This window comes from Glandiceps talaboti, chromosome 9, assembly GCF_964340395.1.
Source record: "Glandiceps talaboti chromosome 9, keGlaTala1.1, whole genome shotgun sequence".
NCBI classification, from domain to species: domain Eukaryota; kingdom Metazoa; phylum Hemichordata; class Enteropneusta; family Spengelidae; genus Glandiceps; species Glandiceps talaboti.
Genome location: NC_135557.1, coordinates 3,690,019 through 3,704,810, shown reverse-complemented (window position 1 = coordinate 3,704,810; position 14,792 = coordinate 3,690,019). Strand labels below are relative to the sequence as shown.

Here is a 14,792-nt window from a genome sequence, read left to right as displayed (position 1 = left end):
TCTGGAGATGATACTTTGAAACCCACCAGCAAGTCTCTGGACTGCATGCGTGGTCATGTGAATACACTCAATCGCGTGTATATTAGGGCATGTATATTTTTGCTGTGTTTATTTGTTTTTCATTGTGTACTCGAGTCAAATTTAACCTTGGGATCCCCTTGTCAAAGATGTATGTATACAGTTCTTAGATACTAAGGGGAGAACCATTTGATTTCTGGGGGGGGGGGGTATGGAGGATTTGGAGGGAAAAAAATTGTTTCCAGGTGAACCAGAAAAAATTTTTTGATCCTGTAAAGGCTTGAGAAAAAAAAATTGTCATAACAGACAGAAGTGAAAAAAAAAATTGTCACAATGCACCAGAAATGAGCAAATTTGGAAACCTTATTCTCATGTATTCTTTGGTGCTCCCCTAATAAGACATATCAACAACAACTAATAAAGTCAAATGTTGTTTTGTTGATTTGTTTACATTTAATCATATTCTTTGGGCATTTCTCTGTGACATTGCCCCACCCCACCCACCCCCTTCTCCTCATTCTTTGTCATCGAACCACCACCACCACCACCACCACCACCACCACCACCACCACCACCACCACCACCACCACAATCACCACCACCACCACCAACATCATCATCATCATCATCATCATCATCATCATCATCATCATCATCATCATCATCATCATCATCATCATCACCATCATCATCATCATCATCATCATCATCATCATCATCATCATCATCATCATCATCATCATCATCATCATCATCATCATCATCATCATCATCATCATCATCATGTCCGTATTAATTGTTGATGAAATTGATGTTTATTGAAAGATGTTGGAATCCAGGCACTCATCACATGTCAAATGATTTATACATGAATTACAACAGTCATAACTATCTAACATAATTTTCGTCACTTCATAAAAACACAACAACACCTAATTTCAGATTAAATGTATGTTTTGTCAAAATTACTGCACCGTCTCAATGTTATTTCTGATGTACGGTTTGCTTTCTATTGATTGCTCTGTTGTAAGGCGCGTAGTAAATACTATTAACGTCTGGAATTCAGAAACTTATTGTTCGAGTTCTATGACTGGATCGATGACTGAAACTTACAACAAAATGACATCATCTTTTCCCATCTAAAAATAGATATGTCGTATGTATCGTGGCAACGCTGCTGGCTTTCTGGAAAACAATCCCGCTACGTCACTGCTAGAGTGAACACTGATTGGTTGAATGGCTAATTAGGCCTGCGTCATATTTCCTATTTTATTGACCCTTTCACAACATTCCAGTCAAGCTATTGCGACACTTCTGAGAACCTGCACCACCAGATAGCGAGAAATTACGCTCGACTCGCGAAATTAGAAGAAATTCAGACGTAAGAAGCGACTTTAGGTGCTTCCCTATAAGTAGAACCGACCAGAAGCAAATTGGCAAAGAGACTACGGAGTTCTAGCCGTCAAAAAACCCGGAGAGGAAAAATTTTCTTTGTTCGAACGGAGCATTCGAGTGAGTCACGTAAAATAATATAGTACATCCTGTTTGCCGGGAGTGATCACGTATCCCGTCCTCACGATTTAGAGTTACCAGGACTCGAAGGTCAAGCCATCCTTTGAAGGCCGTGAACAATATACCTCTTCGTTTAATTTAGCAAATGATATATATCGCAAGATGAAAGACGAAATCGCGGCAGCGGTCGTTTTCCTGACCCGTATGGTGAAAAATGGCCACCAGTTGAACAAAGAACAAATCGACGAGTTCTCAGACAAATTGACTACAGCACTGGTGGAAAAATTCAAAAACCACTGGTACACGGACAATCCCATCAAGGGACAGGGTTATAGGTGCATACGTCTTAATGACAATGTAAGAATGGAACCCCTCCTAGGGAAGGTGGCGAAGGAATGTAGCCTCAACTACAGCGACTTGAACTTGCCTGCTGAAATGACACTATGGGTTGATCCAGAAGAAGTCACTTGCAGGTTTGTCATTTCCGCTTGTTGTTTTTTATTTACTGTCGTAAAGTAAAACCTAGCGCCAGATACTTTTCCCGTAGTCGAATGGCGTTGTAAAACGCGGGAACTATTTCATTGTCAGCTCTCGTACATCACATCATCAACAACAAAAACCACCGTTGCGGACGTGGAACCCGTAACGTAAAATCACGAAGTAAACAAACACCGACCTTCAACTCAATAGTTAATAGGAAATAAGACGTGTAGATTTATATATATATATTTCACGGTTTCACAGGGTGGAGTTGATCAGAGAACATTTCGGCGATTTGAGAGAGGAAGTTGAAACTCTCTCCTTTGTTTTGGTTTTATGCCAAGATCCTAGTGGCGCGAATTCGTAACGTAAGAATGAGCGGGGTTGCATCAACGACAACAACAGTCGACCCCACCTAGCAAGCTTCAAGGCCACTTGTTGATTGCTCTGTGCTAATTTCAGGTTTATTACCCACATTTTGTACAAAACCTTTCAAATTTATTACTTACGTAGCCTTGATTGTACGCCCGTCTGTTTTGGTAATGTTAATGTTATGCCGTTTTTTTCTTTGTTATGATTTGATAGATTAGAGTGAACCAGAATGGGGAGGGGCCTTATAATGTAGTGACTTTCCATGGCCTTTGTACAGTATAACGTAAACAAATTATTAGCATTGTTTATATGCGGAAATTACGCGTATGTTTGTTTTTAATGTATGTGATTAAAACAATTCTGCACATTTACCAGTTATCATGAAGCAAAAGACTTAAAAATATGTGAAATTGTTAAGAATAATTTAATATATTGATTGAACTGAGCAGGGGTGAACAAATCCACTGGTCCTGAGTCCGGGACTAGCAATTTTTTTGGGTGGACCAAACAAATTTTACCTTGTCTGGTCTGTCGGACCAGTACCTTACTGTTAATAACTATGTTAAAAAGTTGTCTGAATATACAGATTCATAGGCAAGATTTAATGTTTCACATTAGCGGGACCTGGGACATTAATTCTTTCAGCAGAACCACTGGATTTTTTTAAGGCACTGGTCCTTGGACCACCTGTTCACAAAATGATTTGCTCACCTCTGAATAGTGACTCGTCAGTGAGTACAAATAATTTGTTGGTGAAATCATAATATCCACAATAAAAAAATGTTGCATTTATTTTTCCAATCAGGTTTCTAATGTTAAATTTTGGGAACATGTAGAACAGTGTACCATGATCTCTGACTACACAGTTTGTTATCATGTCTGTGGATCCAATCAATTAACAGTGACAAACCCAGATCAAATACATGTATTTTCAATGACAAGCCAAACCAGTCCCCCACCAATGTTTTACAAAATAGAAATAAACCAAAGTTGCCATTACATCTTACTAGGGTTTTGTGTCAGAGTTATGGTACAAGGTATTAAAATTATAATGTGCTAATGTTACCTCAACCCCCCAACCCCCCCCCTAACTATGTGTTACTGGGGTTTCCAAATCATATCAAAACACAATACTAACTCATCCCAAACTTGTAAATTGAATGCACTTTATACTTTATTTGGCTCAGACCTCTGTACTATTTGATCTTGACAATGTCTTTCCACAACCTTTTGAATTCAGTATTATATTTTAATAAGTAGCAGGCTGAAAACAACTGTAAATTGTTGTCTGTTTTAAATCAACATTCTGTGTGAGATGACGTAGGTGATATCTAAATATTTGTGGAGAGGAGGAAATTGAAATGCACCAATGCAAAGACGTTGGACTAGTATTGTCATTGTACAGTTATCCAATGTATTGTGTGTAATTGATAGCGGTCACATGCTTCAGTAGTTTCATGAACACTTCCTCATTTATCTGTTATGTAGATTTGGAGAACTGCAGGGAACATGGTGTACGGTGGCATCATTCAAGAAAGATCAAGACAACAAACAAATAGAAAACGTCAACCAATGCAGTCTGGGGTCAAGTACAAAGCCAAAGAAATATGGTTACAATAAGCAGTTTTATCGCTATAGTCCAGTCACCAGTAACAAGTATCTACAGAGCACAGGAGAGCAGTTCCGTTGGTCTCCCATGGCTGTCAACGTACCGGTATCATAGGAAACCAGATTTATAGAAAGTGTCTCCCTGACAAAATCTTAATCCAGTCACCTGACATAGGCGCAGTTTAGTCACCTGACCCAAAGTCAGGTCATGTGATCCTACCAATGGCATCTCTGTTGAATATTCCAAGGTCTCTTCCTTTCCAGGAAGTAGTGATAGACTTTCATTAAATTTACATAACAAGAGAGTAGACATGTAAATTAATGTCTGATGTTTTCAAGAAATTGTAGGACATGAAAAACACCCTTTTTCCTTCAGTACACCATGTTGTAAAGAAAGGTATAACATTCCAACGTTGAGCACTACCTTTACAATTAAGATGCAAGCAATGTCTCAGAATTTTCAAGTGGATGCAAATATAAGGGTCTTGTCACTATAATGATTACAGTAATAGGTCAGAGTTCATAGGTTATAGTTCTGTTCAGAATAGATGTATTCATGACATCGCTCATTAGTGAAATATTTAAGATACATGATATTAACATAAATTATGGCTTTTATTTGAAATTTTACAGGAAATCACTGGATATTAAGTTTTGTCAGTGGAGACACAGTTTGTCTGCCTTGGTGTTCAATATATGGTATTTCATTACCTTTTTATAACTTTTTTGCCAAGTTTTTGAAATTTTATCCAAGTGTAGTTTCAAAGTGATGGACCAACCCAATTTCATCTTTGTTTATAGATGTTTATTTTATATTGTCAGTTTGATATTTGACACTATATTCCTTGATTATTGGAAGGCATGCAGCCAATCTTCTCATCAATATTTCGCTTGTAATTCAAAAAAGTAGTAATGTGTAAGAAAGCAAGTAGCCATAGATAGAGTGGTCTCCCTGAATTTGGTGACAGGGACAACATTTGGACTGATTATCTCTATGAGAAGACTGAAAAATCTGTTGTTGTAAACATGCCTCAATTATTATTCACTAATTCTCGGTACCCACAATACATGCTAGATTATTTGTGGTACCCACAATACATGCTAGATTATTTGTGGTACCCACAATACATGCTAGATTATTTGTGGTACCCACAATACATGCTAGATTATTTGTGGTACCCACAATACATGCTAGATTATTTGTGGTACCCACAATACATGCTAGATTATTTGTGGTACCCACAATACATGCTAGATAGTTTGTGGTACCCACAATACATGCTAAAGGGTCAAAATAGAATGGGAAGGCTGACATCTTCTCACACTCGCCCATATTAATACATGTGAAGTGCATGGAGCAGAAGTTATGGTGTCAACCAAGAAATCAAACGTTTTTTAATTTTATGATGCACCTAAGCAGTGAGATTCTATTTCAGGTACCGAGAATTATTAACATGAGTGCCAACATCAACAAAAGTTTCAGTCTCTCACTGAGAGCTGTTTGAAATTACCTTTCACATCAAAATAGTTACCCTTACTGTAGTAATGGTTGTCCATCCCATAGCTCACTGTCACATGTTTGTATGATGAGGGGAGAGTACTGCTATATTTGTACACAGAGTATGAGAAAGTCTTGAGCCAAAATAAATATCACTGCCGGAGTTTTAGAAAACATGATAACAAGAAAAAGCTCTATGTGATTGAAATACTACATTCTGTGAATTGACAAGCATTCCAAGGCTCCAGCCTTTTTAAACATATTTCCAGTACTAAATAAATGGCTATATAACATTTTTAACGAATTAATCAACTGAAAAAGTGGAAATTGCTGCCGTGCCATTATTGCTGTTTTTAAAATGTTCTATATTATCAGGTACTAGCTGCCAATCATTTGAATTACTAAGACTTGTTTATATTGAGTACAAAAAAAATGGAATTTTAATAAAACTTTTATCTAGAGTTTTTTTATAACACTTGTTTTTTCAGGGACATGTTAGGGAGGAATTTTCAATGGATTTTTGTGCTACATCAATTGATGGTTTCTTAGTATTTAATGGATTCCAGTAGAGTTAAATCTCTGTAGGATTGCATGGACATTTCATGAAGTATCAAACTGGACAGTAAAATATAGTCACTTTGAAGCAATTGTGATGAGTGTCAAGGCAGTAGTAAAGATTGCATCGTTATAATTGTTTTGAATTTCACTTTTCTCTTGACAGTGAATTTGAAACAATTCTAGCCACATGGTGAAACAATTCTAACTACATAATGAGTGTGTGCTGTTATCAATGTCCCAATGCAGACAATTCAAATGTTGCAATCATGTTGAATTTCATGATCAAAGATGACAGTAACTTTGAAACGTAAACACTATGATTTCACATCATGTGAACTTAGTCCATAGTAGTAGTACATAGGTCAAAACATCGCAGTTGCTTCAAATTTACTCTACCAAGTGTCTATGTTGCATGTCTAATCATGAAATGTTCCGAATTGAGTTGATAGAAATATTCAAGAGTTGACATACCCTATAGTATTACAGTTGACACTGGTATCTGATTACAATGTTACATGTTACCTTAATTTCAGTATTGCGTTTATCTTAGAAACCTTATAAAGGTTACAACAATCATTGTAAAAATGAAGAAAAAAAAGTGGCATGTTTGAAAATTTTCAGTCCGAGGTGCTGACAATGCAATTGTATTCATGTGGGAACTGTTGTGGATTAAGCATATTGCTTGCAACTTTCCCAGGATTTATATGTTGGAATCAGTGCTAACTGGTGGGATGGGAAATGTCACCAAATTAGGGCTCAGATGTTAATTGTTTGTGAAAGTGTTACTACATCCATACTTAAATGTAACCTTACAATTTACTGATGGTCATCAATTTTAAGTTGATACTAAAAGTTGATGTTATAAAACCTTCGGCCTACATTTACATCTTCAGACAGGCTTTGAAGAACTGCACTAAGGAACACATTTTGGGCATAGTGTTAGGTATGGATTGCCAAGCAAACACAACCAAATACAGTAATATCTAATAGTTAGCTCTGGTTCCAGACTATATCATTTACAAATAATACCATTTCTGAATATCTGCCAAATTATAAACCACCTTGGTGCTTCGATGATTCACATTGAAGATTTCAGCCTTTACCGGTGCTCACTGTCTACCTGTCATCCCTATAATCCTCTCAATTTGGTTCAATCCTATTGTTTAGAAGGCAGGATTAAACCATTCAGCAAGACAAAGGGTTGACAGGTACATTACAATCTACTGCCTTTGAGAGATCATCAGCTGTACTACATGTTTTGTGTGTTCTTTGATATTTTTATTTCCTAGTAATGTTGTTTAGGGTGTTTGTTGTGACTTTGTATTAATATTACTATTTTTTGAATACCTAATATTACTGTTTTTTGGATGTTTTGTGAGGAAAAAAAGCGATAATTGAAATCCTGAGAGAAGAGTGTACTCAAGGAGTAAAATATTTTAAAGTGTACAGTGTTGAGAATCTTGTACATATATGTATAAAAGGTATTGCTTGTATTTAAAAGCTAAACTTGTGAATATCTTTTCTTAGGAAATTTTCTATTTCACAAACAAATAAATCATTTTTGTCATTGCATCTATACACATTGTGTGCGACCTTAATTTTGTATGCAGGATGAAAATGGTTGGGAATTGAATTGATATAAACCAGCTTTCATATGCAGGGGACATTGTTTGTCCCACAGGCACTTGAATTGGGATCTACGTGGAAAAGAAATAGAAAAGTTACATATATATATATATATATATATATCATGCGAATAAAGCCTTAGAGCTTGTAAAATTATGTTATTTGAAATTAGATATCTGGTGCTCTAAAGTGTCAAATATTTATCACAGGAGATTGAATTGCCTAAGATTACACTGTGTCCTGTTCATGCATTCATACTAACAGAAAGCAGAAGTCACATAAAATTTGCCAGACTCTGGGTGACAGTAACCATAAGGGAGAGCCCTATAGATGAGAGTCTGGGTAACTTGTGACTACCACTTATAGTCAAAGTCCATCATGAAATCCCCCTTTGTGATTGGCTATTGAATATATGGTAATTATGTGTACATCTCCTGGTTGATTCTCATCACATGACAAGTGGGAAGATTTCAAAACACTAAGAAAGTTTTGGGGATATTAAAAACATTCTTGGCGAGAGTTGTGGATAACATGCCAAAACAATCTATGAATCAACTAGAATCTAAACTTTGTTTTATAAAAGGTCTGATTTACATATGATTTGAATACAACAGTAATTGTTACTTCTCTCATTTAGATTAATGTATTGTTTCATCAGCTCTGTTAGAGCTACTTGTCATGTCCTTCACTATTGTAACTTTAGTGTCTGTAAGTGTACATTTATTATTCATACATTAGTAAAAGTAAATCAATACATCCCACCACACCCACAGTACAAGTGATTACAAAGAGTGTGTCACTGGTCATGGTGTAGTACAAGTGGTCATCATACTTGGCTATAGAACTCCTATGCCACTAACTTCAACTCTAATTTCATTTCCCAGTTTTACCACCAATTAACCCCCAAAATCCTGAAACAACATAAATTGTCTTAAACCAGACCTTGACAATGAGACAACACAATGAACACAAAGCTGTATGTACAATTAATTGATGTAATAATCTTTTTTACAAGTTTGGGTAAATGTAAAACTTGTTATAAGTATTTACTAGTATTTGTTCTTCAAATAAAATTAACTGATGGAAGAATATTACTAAACAAAACATTTAAAACAAATCCTCCAGGGGACAAGGATTTTTTTCTACTGTTAAGAGCGCCATGATAAATATTTTGAAAACTTTATCCTGACCATGGAGTCAACTCAAGGTGGCGCTATAACGTAATATACATGCCATAAGTCCAGATTTTTTGCTTTCAACAAGCGAAAGACCTTAGTATGCTCAACTATTTCGCAGTATTCTCAATTTTATCCTCATACTAACTCATTTCACCCTCATACTAACTCATTTTACCCTCATACTAACTCATTTTACCCTCATACTAACTCATTTTATCCTCATACTAACTCATTTTACCCTCATACTAACTCATTTTACCCTCATACGGACTCATTTTACCCTCATACTAACTCATTTTACCCTCATACTTACTCATTTTACCCTCATACTAACTCATTTTACCCTCATACTAACTCATTTTACCCTCATACTAACTCATTTTACCCTCATACTAACTCATTTCACCCTCATACTAACTCATTTCACCCTCATACTGACTCATTTCACCCTCATACTAACTCATTTTACCCTCATACTAACTCATTTCACCCTCATACTAACTCATTTTACCCTCATACTAACTCATTTTACCCCCATACTAACTCATTTAAATGGATCTCGGCTTCTTTATCTTCCTTTTATTTTATATCTTAAATTTTATGTCAAAGCACTGTACCTTTTTTGCAATTTCAAAAATCTTCTTTTTTTAAATTTTTTTTTTAGAGATGATTAAAAGTCAATATACACGTTTTCGTGAAAAGAATAAAATCGCGTGAAATCCCCTGTTGTATAAGCAAGGTGTGTACGTACGCCTTTGATTTGCCGATATAAAATATTACGAAACCTCGCACAATACTTGTATTCTCGGCAAGGTCTCGCGAGATCTCGTACACAACTTTGCTTAAAGACAAAATGGCTGCATCAATATTTCTGCGTTCATCTAGAGGTAAGTTTATCAATATTTACCATTAATGACTTCTTCCGACAATAATATTTGATAACATAAATGTAGGTTGTTGTTATGGGTCTATTGTGTATGTTTAGTCGCTGACAGATCAAGGAAATGGTAAGAAATGCCGAGAGAAATTGTTTGACCTTGTCTGACCTCAACAGTACCACGATTACGTGACAGTCAAAAACGACCTTTCGTGTAAGCTCGGTCAGGGACGTGTACTTACTTTTTTAGGTACCAAATGTATTCTAATTACTCGATTCGGCTCTGAAGACCATGTCGTTGTTATATGCACTATAAAAGTTTCTAAAAAGGCAAGAAAATTATCGAAATTGGTTCACACCGGTGTATCTATTACATTCAGTCGACTCGTCCATGTAATGTAAGTAACGTTACTAGTCGTTAGTCTGGCTCGTAATAACTCCAAATATCTTTTAAAATATTCCGAAAAAAAACCAAGTGTATACTGTATACCATAAAATGTTACCAAAGTAAGATAAAAGAGCAGTTGACAGACTGTACAGTAGGTGACAGACAATAGAAAGTGAAGGGGTCATGTGAAGGTCAGGAATTCTTTGGTACCAACATACAACTTTACAAGGCTCATCAGATTTGTGTTACAGGGTAGGCATTGAGAAGATTTACTGTGTCCTTTATTTACCCATAAATTATCCTCCACCATATTTTACCAGACGTTATTAAGACTGCCACTAATTCTGGCCCCTTGTTGACTATTACATGTTATTTTCAAATCACCAATATTTTTCTTCGTTCAGCCAAGGAAAATGCAAGTGACCTCAGGGGCCTTTGTCACAACTTGTCTAGTGACTCATAGTGACAACTCTTAGAGAGTATTTCCCAGCTGAATGAAGAAAAATATTGGAGAATAACATAATTATACGATTGCCAGTAATATCAAAGAACAATTTGAGAAATTAGTGGCAATTTGAATGTTTTTATTCATATTTTGAACACAGCAGAACCAGTGACATAAACATATGTTGTCATGACATAGAATAACCAGAGTATATACATGTATTTTATGTATTTGATATTTGTTGTTCAACTTGTCTTGTGTATGATATAACTAAACTACATTACAACTTGTGGTCATATGTTATTATAATCAAGTAAGCTATGAACAAAAGTGAGATGTGACCAACTATTAAACACTAAAATAGACTACAAACTTTATCAACAATGTCCTACAGAGTAGTATGAAGTATAGTGCAAAGTATTCATATGTCAACTACACAATCTTTATTCAGCTAGGGAGTTGGGGTACAATCTTTATTCAGCTAGGGAGTTGGGGTACAACCTTTATTCAGCTAGGGAGTTGGGGTACAACCTTTATTCAGCTAGGGAGTTGGGGTACTTAGAGTTAGGGTAGAAATGGGGCCCCCCTGACACGACTATTTTTGGCTGTAATTTTCAACAGTTCAGAGTAAAACGAGCAACTAAAAACTTGTATTTCAGTACACATAATGCATTACAAAACCATGGTAACAAAAACAAGACAAAAGAGAGAAGGGTAAATGGGGAGTCAAGAAATAGCTTACAGCTAGTCTAGCCTTACATTGTACATTGTGAATGATAACAATAAGAGGGTTCAGTCACCAAGGGATTGAAATGTATAGATAACTGAAAAAAGAATGTACACACACAATCTTTACAACAAGTGAAAAGTCTACACCTCTGAGTCTCTAAGTTTACAATTTAATCACTTGTACTACTCTACTAAATATTATTTCAAAGATTTCCTAAAGACATGTGGAGGATTTTTCGGTCTGACTTGAATAGGAGTGTCATTCCAAATTTTACTGAATTTGTGTTTGTGTATCATTCACAGCATTCGTGCTTGGTCCAAGAGCTGTTACTCAGGCTTTTATCAAACCTAAAAATACCCTTGGACATCCAGCACTAGTGGCATCAGTACATACAACACCACAACAACAACAAATTCAAGGTAGGGTTCAACTTTCTTTCTTTTACTAATTTCATTTCTGCTCATTGTCTGTTAACTTTGAGAAAGGACTCTGTTGAAATATCATTAGAAAACCTATAACATTGAACGGAAATGTAACACTTTACAGATCACTTCCATCGGTCTTTGCAATATGCCAATGCAGATCATACTTCTTTGCTAATGTAATCCTTTGTGCTGATAATTATCATATCAAAGGCATGTTGCAACATTACAGTTATACTGTGACTGACCCCAATGATGTGTGAGTACAAGTGTGGTGTCCTCAGTGTTTTCAGTGTTCCCTGTGTGTATGTGTGAGTACAAGGGTAGTGTTCTCAGTGTTTGCAGTGTTCTCTGTATGTATGTGTGAGTACAAGTGTAGTGTTCTCAGTGTTTGCAGTGTTCCCTGTATGTATGTGTGAGTACAAGTGTGGTGTCCTGTGTTTGCAGTGTTCTCTCTATGTATGTATGTGTGAGTGAGTGAGTGAGTGAGTATGTACAAGTGTGGTGTTCTCAGTGTTTGACGTGTTCTCTGTATGTACGTGTGAGTACAAGTGTGGTGCCTAAAAACCTAAAAACTTACTAATGTGTAATATTTTGATGTTTCTAGTTGATACAGGCAGTGGTGCTTTGGCATCCACACATTGGAATGCTGAGAGAGTATTGGCAACAGGTCTCCTGGCAGCATTTCCCCTTGCATTTATTACACAACATCCTACTATGGACTATGTAGTAGCTGCTGCAGTCACTTTACATGGACACTGGTAAGTGTAGTAACCCTACTGTTTATTGAGATGTAGATGTCTTTCACTCCTGGCATCAGTGTGCTTGTAGTCTGGCCTGTGATGGGTAAATGTCTTTAACTCCTCATGTGTATTCGCTTGTAGTCAGGTTTCTGACACAACATTTGCCAGTTGGTTGTTGTGCTTGTAGAAAGGTCAGATCTGACCATATTAGTTTGACTGCCATAATTGAAGGATACTGACACACTTCCCTACCTAATAAGATATTTGGTAATATATATGTTACTAGTATAGCAACTATTTGAATAGGCTAGTCTGATATCTCTCTCTCTCTCTCTCTCTCTCTCTCTCTCTCTCTCTCTCTCTCTCTCTCTCTCTCTCTCTCTCTCTCTCTCTCTCTCTCTCTCTCTCTCTCTCTCTCTCTCTCTCTCTCTCTCTCTCTCTCTCTCTCTCTCTCTCTCTCTCTCTCTCTCTCTCTCTCTCTCTCTCTCTCTCACTCTCTCCCCCCCCCTCCCCACTGTATAGTCAGATGGCTTTCTTTAGCACAACATACAGTTCTTGGCGTCATCAGTGGCAGTTTAATGCTATTGGAGCTTTGATATAAATTTGATAACATTATCACATCCTCACATCACTTACTTTAAGACTGAAGGTTAAGTTTATAGTAAACTGAATGAAGTAACCAATTATAACTACCTGTCAGTGTGTGATAGATTTCTACTGACATGCACTGTTCATCCTTTCCTCAGCAGGAGATTTAGCTAGATTTTCAATAGAATTTGTTCATTTGACTATACATGGAGAGAGAAAAAAAATGATAATGGTCCTATATACATGTACTTCTAGCTGTAGACTATAGTATATGATAACAGAATGTTTGAGGTAAAGAGGCTTACTATGGAGGTAGTAACACGAGTATTATGAAGACACTTTGTAATTGCATTTTCACTCATTTTTCAGGGGTTTACAACAGATTGTCACAGACTACATCCATGGTGATACCCTTCCTAAAGTTGCCCATGCTTCACTCTATGGTCTGTCCATTGCTGCATTTGCTGGTCTCTGTTATTTCAACTATAATGATATTGGAATCGTCAAGGGTTTCATTGAACTGTGGAAGTTGTAAAAAATAGTTATCTTAAAAACGTATTTGTAAATTCTTTGTATGATAATTTGGCTGGTTGAAATCTAGATATTGCTTTCAAAAGTATATGTGCATCTTTTACCCACAATACATTATCCAAGATGGCCACTTATTAAACACAGTGAATCCATAATGCACCATCCAAGATGGTCGATAATTATCTATACTACATTATCCAAGATGGCTGTTAAGATCCAAGATGGCTGTCTGTAAATTAAATGTCAACAATGAGAAACCAAACAAAATTGACAAGATAAGGGCAAGAGAGTTTGCATCACATTCACTATAGTACCATTATATCAGTACAAAGACAGAAGCAATCATTGCAAGAGAAAACAGGGTAGGAGTGAAATGATTTGTGTGATAGATTGTAAATGAAAGCCAAGCGCCTTCAATGCAAGCCACCTATTTACTTGCCTTACAATAAGATTTCAGTGCTGATGTACGATATTTAGGTGTACTGTAGTGTAGATTTAGTTATCATGGAATCTATTGATCTAATCAATTTAGCCAATTTATTTTCAAGGTTTTTTCTAGATGAAGAATCATTTTTTGGTGCTTTTTATAGAAATTTGAAGTCAGCTGTGCTATGTATGTTATTGTAATCATTGTCAATATTATAGTATGTATACATTAATTGGATTGTAATAGTTTTGAACAGCTACTTTGCATAGTGTATTAGAGTGTGTTTGTTTTTCATTGTGGGACCAGTTTACAATGTGTGATAGAGACTAGCAGAGAATAAATTGTGTCTTTTTTGTTGACATTAATAGACACTAATGTAGCTGGAGTGTTCACTGGCAAAATGAATAAAACTATTTCACTGTAGAGTTGTCTTTGTGCTGAGTTATTTGTAGTGCATCTTAATTTAGAATGAATCTTTCAAGAACTGTGATACTGCATTGCAAATATTTGACCATGAACTGTGATACTGCATTGCAAATATTTGACCAAAACCCAAAACCCCTTGTGAAGGTTATGACTGTTTTTCACATTACATTATCCCCACAAGTTTTTAGCTCCACTGTCAGTGACAGCACACTAAGCTGAAGTAAGCATCCATTTTTCAAAAGACACCATTAAGAGCAGACAAGCAATGTAATATGCTATAGAACTCTACACATCATGTGTAGACAAGCATTGTAATATTGGTTTGGTTTATTGGTTTGGTTTATTGATTTCACCAGGAAAAAAAC

The 14,792-nt window shown here is 36.1% G+C and overlaps 2 protein-coding genes across 2 annotated transcripts; both read left to right on the top strand.

The window, feature by feature from the left end:
* The first annotated feature begins 1,284 nt into the window (after positions 1-1,284).
* On the top strand, positions 1,285-7,645 carry LOC144440324 (maternal B9.10 protein-like). The gene is made up of 2 exons (XM_078129683.1): positions 1,285-2,003; positions 3,871-7,645. Exons 1-2 carry the CDS (start codon positions 1,693-1,695, stop codon positions 4,103-4,105), a joined length of 546 nt encoding a protein of 181 aa, XP_077985809.1. The 5' UTR covers positions 1,285-1,692; the 3' UTR covers positions 4,106-7,645.
* A 2,044-nt stretch (positions 7,646-9,689) lies between these two features.
* LOC144440203 (succinate dehydrogenase [ubiquinone] cytochrome b small subunit B, mitochondrial-like) lies at positions 9,690-14,414 on the top strand. The gene is made up of 4 exons (XM_078129506.1): positions 9,690-9,737; positions 11,593-11,709; positions 12,320-12,473; positions 13,413-14,414. Exons 1-4 carry the CDS (start codon positions 9,704-9,706, stop codon positions 13,576-13,578), a joined length of 471 nt encoding a protein of 156 aa, XP_077985632.1. The 5' UTR covers positions 9,690-9,703; the 3' UTR covers positions 13,579-14,414.
* The last annotated feature ends 378 nt before the right edge of the window (positions 14,415-14,792 follow it).